This window comes from Citrus clementina, unplaced genomic scaffold, assembly GCF_000493195.1.
Source record: "Citrus clementina cultivar Clemenules unplaced genomic scaffold, Citrus_clementina_v1.0 scaffold_4, whole genome shotgun sequence".
Classification (NCBI taxonomy): domain Eukaryota; kingdom Viridiplantae; phylum Streptophyta; class Magnoliopsida; order Sapindales; family Rutaceae; genus Citrus; species Citrus x clementina.
The window spans coordinates 24,085,607-24,094,563 of NW_006262274.1; the positions used below are offsets into that span (position 1 = coordinate 24,085,607).

At 29.2% G+C, this 8,957-nt stretch overlaps 1 protein-coding gene across 1 annotated transcript; it reads right to left on the reverse strand.

The window, feature by feature from the left end:
• Positions 1–6,762: 6,762 nt before the first annotated feature.
• Positions 6,763–8,316, reverse strand: LOC18044899 (transcription factor MYB106). Its single transcript, XM_006438672.2, has 3 exons — positions 8,184–8,316; positions 7,943–8,072; positions 6,763–7,613 (listed from the first exon to the last, which is right to left on the reverse strand). Exons 1-3 carry the CDS (start codon positions 8,314–8,316, stop codon positions 6,773–6,775), a joined length of 1,104 nt encoding a protein of 367 aa, XP_006438735.1. The 3' UTR covers positions 6,763–6,772.
• Between the last annotated feature and the right edge of the window lie 641 nt (positions 8,317–8,957).

Consider the following 8,957-nt stretch of genomic DNA (forward strand, 5'->3'; position numbering starts at 1 on the left):
AATTTGTGAAATCAGTTTGAAATCAAATTTGGGTCCACTTAATTCCCCCCCCCCCCCCCAAACCCACTTTTTTTCTCTCTTCGTATTGAATTGGATGCCATGTGAATGAAAAATCGTACCCAAATCAATTATCAATTTTTAAAACTGATAATCATTCAGTGGTGATTGAAATGAATTATAGAGAAGGTTTCTCTCTCCTAAATTACAAATTGGTGATATATCATGTATTTTTTTACCTCATTTATGAAGTTCATCTAAAGTTCTAGAGAGAAATTTAATAAAGCAAATTAAACAATATATAGATATATAAATCACAATAAATAATATATATATATATATATATATATATATATATATATATATTAAGTGAACTCCTAATTTAAGAAATAATTAAAAAAAACATAAATTTTAATACAGCACATGATGAAATCTAATTTTTTTTTTATCTCATTCTTGATTTTAATATAATTAGAAAGCTCACCTATAATTGCAGGCAAAGCTTATGTTACATTAGTTGTATGGTACAGCTATAAATTTTTAAACCCTCAGAAAAGATAATAATTATTAAAAAGGTCAATAAGTTTTAATATTTTACATTATACCCCAGGTTGTTTACACCCAAGTTGCAATATTTCAATTTTTTTGAAGTTCTTCATTTATATTTATAACAAAGTTAGTATCAAACTGCTCAACAATTTTTTCTATTTTATTTAATTGAACCTTTAACTTGTTTAATTTAATATCTATTGAGTTTTTATTCATTATATTAATAATCTCTTGGTTTAATATATCATGATTTTTAATGTTGAAGTCTTTTATGAATTGTTTAACTTTATTAAATTCTTTACTTAGTTGATCACTTGATCTCTTAACTTTTTAATTTATTTTATATTCCTTCATTGAAATTATTAATTTCTAATATTTTGTTTACCATTTCTATATCATTTATAGATAAATTTAGATTTTCTAATTTATTTAATAAATATAGTGACATTCAATTTAATTGATTATTTCTCCACATGTTTGAATTATTGATAAGATCAAAGAATTGGAATATTTTTATTAGAGGTTTTGGTAATTTATTCATTGTACCATCTTTCTAATAATTCATTAGATTTATAAGATATTTATTACATATAATATCTCTTATAATTCATGATACTACATATAATATCTCTTATAATTCATGATGCTAAATTTAGATTACAAAATCTGTGTGATGGCATTGATGATATGTATTTAAGAAGGAAAATAGATTGAATGTGTGTGTGTGTGTGTTCGAAAAAAATTTAGTTTATGTCTCAAGAGAGACAAGAAATTATAAATGTAAGTGCAAAAATATATTCAAAATTTGTGGATCTTTATGAATATAATAATCATTTAAATCTTTACAAAAATGTTGTAAAAACTTTATAAAGTTTTAAAAATAAATGTAGAAAAGATGGATGAAAAAATCATTTAATTATAAAAAATCAATGAGGACTTATTTGAAAAAATAAGTAAACATATGATTAGAAATAAAATTTTCTGTAAATATCTATTTCACATGTACTTTATTTTATGTTAAAATTATTTTTATCCATTGAATTTAAGGAATATCAAAATCAATAGCCTATATTCATTGGTTGTTTGTTACATTATATGTAACGTGAGCTTTGCCATAATTGCATACCCTCTACTTTAGAGTACTACCCTGTATATAGTTTGTAACTTAGCTACTTTGGGTAACCCCACGACCCCGTGTCTGACAACTTTTCAGCAAATAAGTTCCGTAGAAATCTGTAAGAAAAATTTATGGTCCGACTTTCATATAAGTATTATTATTACTATTACCAAATTATTATTATTATTAAAAATAATTATCAATTTACTATAATAATAATAATTATTATTAAAAATAATTATCTTTAGTAGTAATAATAATAATAATCACAATTATTATAATAAATAATGACAATAGTCAACTAAGGTCAATTTAATAACTTGCAACAATCTATTCTAATTTTAAGATAAAATAAATACATCAATGGCTATACAGTTCATTGTGATTCCAATTCCTATAGTTAAAATAAATAAATAATTCTAATTTTCATTCCCAATTTCGATTCTAACTTATTTTTATTCTAGTGCGTTTCAATTCTAGTAAATTCTGATTAATAATAGATAAATGCACCATATATGCACTGTAGTAATTCATAATCTTTAGCCGGACAAGTATATCAGTATATGTTATAAATTTTGTTCAGAGAACTAAAGTCAACCGTTGAGCAAACAATTTTCCAATAAAGGGGAGAGTGATTAATTCTACATATTAAATAAATTATACCCTCACTTTTTTTTTTAAAGGTAAGGGGGTTGGGTAAGCCTAAATACAATTTTTACCCCCCTTACCACTTCCAAGAATCAAACCCAAATTTTTGTAGAGGATACAGGTGCACTACAACCAACCCGACCACACTCTTGGGGGCAGCTGTAACTTCACTTGGTTAGCTAGCCAGCTAGTAAAGTAGGCTCTAGTTTTGTTGAATTTTTCGAACAATAGAGTATATCATATAAGTAGTCTAGATTTCACTAACATTTAAGACCACTCCAATTTGTAAACTGATTCAAGTACGATCTTTGATTTTTTTTTTTTTTAATCGTTGCATTCTCATGGCATTCATTCTGGATCTAGATTCTAGTTGGAGACGCAAGTAGAAGAGTAATGATAAATATTTTAAATTTTTTTATTACAAATATAATCTTAGAAGGTATGTCATTTATTGAATAGTAAGTAATTTTTTTATAAAATTTAAATGAATTAATTATATTATTTTATCATTTAATTGATGAATGTTACATTATTTTAGATAATTTTTTTTTAAAAAAATGTGAGATGTATACCGCTACTATAATAGAAACAGTTAGACCATATCTGATAATATAAGCAACAACATTAGATGTTTGATAAACACTTGTTTGTGACTTTGTGGTATAAATGCTTGATGAATTTTATCTCGTGCTCATATAATGAAGAATTTATAATATATGTATTCTTTTATCAAAATTATTATTTAAAAATCATATTTATTATACTATTAATTTTTATTTTTAAAATAATCAAAATCAATTTTGCTATAAGCTACAATTGACATCAGATCAAGGTTTAGTGGCTCACCGGCAGCTTCAGAACTAGGGCTCTTTGGGTCGAAGGGGTTTGCAAGCTTCGGTTAGAAATTTAAGATCATGATTTGTCAGACCCAACAAATCATCTGCCTCACTGCTGCATGCAAAAGCTCTTCAACCAGGGTCCAGGGGCTTAATAATAATAGAGGAATAATCACCTTGTACAAAAAATGTGTATAAATTAATGTGACATAAAAAATTGATTGCATAAAAGTAAAATCACCATAGGTACACATAATTGGAAAGCATAATTGAGTAATGATATAGCCACAAACTCTTGTACAAACTTATTTTGTACAAACTGATGTGGCGTTAATTCATTGATTGAATTAAATATCTCTTGGTCCACATGATTTGTTTTTATTATTTTATATTTCCATTCAACCAATGAATTAATGCCACATCAGTTTGTACAAGATAAGTTTGTACAAGAATTTGTGGTTGTATCATTACTCAGCATAATTATTATCACTTTTAAGCTAATCTCTTTATACCATATCGGTTTGTATAAAATTATTTGTAGCTTTATCATTATTGATACTAATGACTACTCTTTCTTCAATTTTGAGAAACGAAACACATTCAAAACGATTATAAAAAAACTTTTTAAGTAACCATGAAAGTAAAAGTTTTTTTATTTTCCTATAAATTTGTGTAAATTTATAAAATATTTGTACCAATTTGAAAATGAAATGAACAAATGCCACAAAGAAGATGTTGTGGAATTTAAGAAGAAAAAGAATCCATGACCAAAGAGAGTGAAACTGCGAGTTTTTAATTTGCAAGAAGTGATGTAAAGAGAGAATAAACACTGTGAGATACAGAAGGAAACAAACTAACAAGCAATTTTGAGATTTTAAAATTTTAATTTAATAATTATTAAATTTTTTAAAAGAGCCATGTAGAAATGAATTTAGTGGATGTAAAATAGCCCCACCCCTATTCAATTAATTCCTATATTTTTTTTTTCAAAAAAATTACTCATAAAGTCCTTGATCTATATCTATTTGCGTTGAAATTTAAATTTAATTAATTATTCTCTCTCTCTTTTTTTATAGATTTGTTTGAGTTTTAAAATTATATTAAGCAAAGATTTACTTTTAATTCTAAAATAGTTACAGCGAAACAACAGATAGATCTGATACTGATTCCTGAAACAAGATCAGGGAAAAGAAAAGAAAAAAAAAGGAACCAAGGAAAAATGAGCTCTCAAGACAAAAACAAACAAACCTAACTCACTTTATTTGAGAACTAGAGTTTCAATTCCACTCCACATCACCCTATAATAATAATAATATATAATAATTACAAGGGTCCTTCAAGTTCACTATTCATATGAGAGAAATGTATCTTACATGCATATAAGATAGAAGGACCCAAAATCAATATATACATATATTTACAATTCACAATAGGTAATAGGTTAGCAAAAAATGAGCCTCTAAATTACAATAATTATAACATACATCCCTCATGTGAACTACATAAAATTATAAGATCTATAATTTATATAGTTCACATAAAAAAATATATGTTACAATTATTATAATTTAGAATTTGCCTAGCAAAAATATATGTAAATATACCGTGTGTTAGCTTCAATATTTGTGGCGGCAGCACAATCCAGCATTCTTCCAGCTAGCTAGCTGGGTCGTTGGGTTTCTTTGATTCGGCCGGAGGCCCGGAGCTTGCATTGAATGGGAACAGACAGATGAGAGAGAAGCAACTGACACGATGAGGTCCATATCAATTAATTGAACTTCTAGACCGGACAGGCTTTATCAATTAATCATTTAATTGAGGATTCAATTATGGTGCAACTACAGTATCATATTATAATTGTATCTAATCATTAGATTTAATTATAATGAAAGATCGAATGGCTGGGTGCACAGCTGTGGTGCCGCTTTTAGTCGTTCAATTGGATGATTGATGTTTCCATCAGAGGACCACAGAGGATGGCAGCAACTGTTGTTTTCACTAATTATTTGACGTTGCCGTTTTATTTTACAGCCTCCAGCACCAGCAGAATGCTCCTGATTGTAACGTGGTTGTGTGTGTGTGTGTGTGTGTGTGTAGAATATTAATATTTTAACACCATCAAAATAAAAAAAATGCGATACTGTTTATAACTTCATTATCATTATAGCACACAAAATACAGCATTATTTATGTTACAGAACTATCTTCTTTATCATAATAATATTTTATTGCTGGTCAAATATCATTTTTCATAGATGTCCCTTCACCTTCAATTCTTTATATTTTTTGCATGCATATTTTGGATACTTTCCGATTGGATCCACGATACGTGAGAACACAACTTCACTTCGTATAGAAGGTATATATGCTATTTTTTTTTATATACTTTTTTATTTTATCTTTTTTTTTTTAATAAAACTATTCTTATAAGTATGCTCTTTGATTGCCATTAAATTAGACTTTCTACATCCAAAAAAAGAAAAAGAAAAAAGAATAGTTATAATATTTATCTTTTACCTTATTTGTTGAAAATTGTATATGCATGTCATTGGTCTTATTTTTGTAGGCTTACATTAATTGACCATATCATCGCTAAATTTTCTTTATAATCACAGGGAGAGCGATACTTTTAGTCTCTTGCTAGTAAAAGGTGTTTTTACCATTTAAGTTTCTTGTAAATTTTTAATGCCACAATCAATTCCTAGTATTGAAATATCGACCAAAAAAAAAAGGGTTGAAAAGTAAAGATATAAAAAATTTTAATACACAAATTAAATTAACTAATTTTATTTATTTCTACATAAGTCTGATAATTAATTTAAGGGTGAGGTTATTTGAACCTACTAAATTTTACACTACACAATTTTTTGAATTAAAAATTTTATTGTAAAAATATAATATTATTGACCTTACTCTCTCTCCCTCATCTCCTTCCATTATCAAAATTTATCATGATACATGAATTAAATATTGCATTTAACAAATAAAATTGTTTAAAAATTAACAAATTGAGCCCTATTGTAATCTAAACAAAATAAAAGTGTCAATACCCATCATGTAAAAATAAAAAATAAAAGTTTCTGTGCCACTTTAAATGTATTAGAATTTTTTTAGTCAAATCTCAATAGTATAAATTCTAAATGATAATATTAGGCAAAATTGATGATATCATAGTAAAAACTAAGAGAAAGATAAATTTGATGGGGCAAGAAAGAATTAAAAAAAATTGAAAGAGAAAACAATTTAATTTTATCATGTCATATCAGTTTGTACAAAATAAATTTGTATAAGAGTTTGTAGCTATATTATTATTTAAAGATTAATATCATTTAATCCATTAATAGATCTTGACCGTTGATAAGCTTTTAACCTAAAGACTTAAAATGAATGGACAAGTACGTGTAATTTTAGAAAATTTCTCAGTCACAATCCTATAAAAAGGTAAGCACAAATCTAAATCCCTAAAACGGATACCAACAACTTTTGGTGATTGGTTGATGCTTAAAAATTGGGAAAATTTTTTATTCCAAAGTTGCCCGTTACACCAGCATGAACGAAGATTCTTATAATCAGTCTACTAACTGACAATACCTACCTACTCTTGAACGATTTTTCAACGGTACTTCTAAAACACTGGCGACCAAGTCGTTGAAGCGCTAACCAGATTCATCAGACCGTTCCAAAAATTCTTGTTCTCTTGATCAAAGTTGCCGCCAACATTTCCAGTAGAGCTCTCTGCTGCATTAATAATTATTGACGAATTGTGATCGTTATCAACAGAATCACAAATCATCAGATCCGATGATAAGCCCTCCATAATATTCTCAGCTGTCCTAAACGAATCTTGAAACCATGTGGCAACAGAACCATCCGTAGCGTAAGTCATTTCATGCAACCCTATCGGCATTGATGAATTGTCCAAATTGTCCTTCGTTCCTTCAATTATTTGGCCCGATTTCTCAAAGCATGGAATTGAATTTCCCACTAAGTTGTCACTAAATAATCCAACGGCTGGTGGTCCACTTAGTAATACATGTTCGTTGAAGTTCAAAGTTGATGTTGGAGACTCAAGATTATTGTCCCTGCAGGCTGCCCCAAACATCCCGGAAACTACCCCTTGCCAAGCTTTCAGCACGTCAAGGCACTGGGGTCTACCCGCCGGAGCGGCGGCTTTGCTGGAGCCAAGGCCAAGCTGATGATCGTGAGGATGATTAGCAGGAGGAGGTTTAGAAACTAGTTTTGATTCTCTGACAAGTCTTGCTTCAGCTTCGAGCCGAGCGCTCTCCCACTGAGCCATGTGGCTAAGATTAGCGGTGTCCTTAGGCTGGCCAAGAGGGTTGGTTTTGGGCTTATGGGTCACAGGATCAATACCCATCTTTGTCAGTCTTTTCTTAAGATGTGTGTTCCAGTAGTTCTTGATCTCATTATCAGTTCGTTTTGGCAAGTGAGCTGCTATTGCCGACCACCTGATCAATGACATTCATTTTATTATATATTAGCAATTTAAATTAATGTCCATAATGCTGCTAAATTATAAGTGCAAAAATAATATAATGACAAATCAAATCAGTCTAGCTAGGAATAACCGAGCTAGCAAAACCAGAAATTAATTAAAGTGTACGTACTTGAAGCACCCTTCGGACATGTACCCCTAGTCATTAGCTCTATCACTTGCTTAGCATTAATATTTCTTTAATTATTTTTCATTTGTTAAGAAGCTAGCTCTAGAAAGCAAGAAAAAGCAACATTTACAATTCTTATATGTTAATTAAAAGAGATCAAAAATTAAGTTGACCGGTTTCCGAGAAGAGCGTGAAGTTGAATTATGGTTTGTTCTTCCTGCAAACTGAACTTTCCTCTCTTGATATCAGGTCTTAGGTAATTTATCCACCTCAATCTACAGCTCTTTCCGCATCTCTGAAGCCCTGCAAGTGCAAACACCCCCAACACCACCCCCCAAAGGAAAAAAAAATGAGTAAAAATAATCGCAAGGTATAATGACAAATATTCTTCGTTATGAAAGCTAATCATATCACCAGCTTTTGCAGGCAAGGCTCGCCAGCTTCCATGGCCATGTTGTTCAATGAAAGCCAAGAGTTTCTGGTCCTCTTCAGGAGTCCATGGCCCTTTCTTCAAACCCACCTTCTCACAACATGGAGACCTCCCCATTTTTCCCGAGTCAAAATATGTAAAAATTATGCAACGAATGGTTCTAGAGAGAGCACTGGAATTAAAGAAGTAAGATCAGAACGACGACTTTTTAATAATTAAACGAGAGAGTAGCCCTAGCTATATATAGAGCAAGATTTATTTTGATTGGTCATTACTTATCGGTGGTGATAAATATGATGAGGTCCTACCTCCTACGTACCAAAGTTTCATGAACCAACGCGCCGTTACTCTTGCTACCCACTTGGGAAATTTAATCAATTTATATTTACTTCTGATTATTAGCACTGAGCTGTTTGTTTTTGTAAGTCAAAACGCTTGAAAATTAGTATTTTTACTAAACCGATTCCCTAAAGTCATCTAAATATATTATAAGATTTTACAAGTTCAATATTTTGATAAAAGTAAAAGTTTGTGTAGCCCGTACATATTTAGTTCTTATATTTTGAAAAATACATTAAAACATCTTTGTTAGTAATTATATTATAATTTTATCCTTACTTTATCTTTGCTTTTACAATAATATCATTGCAAAAAATATTCTTGAATGTATTAATGAAAAAAAAATGTGAATTTATCAAATTAGCCTTAAAAGTAAAATAAAAATTAGTTGTTATTATTTTACTTTTATGATTAATTTG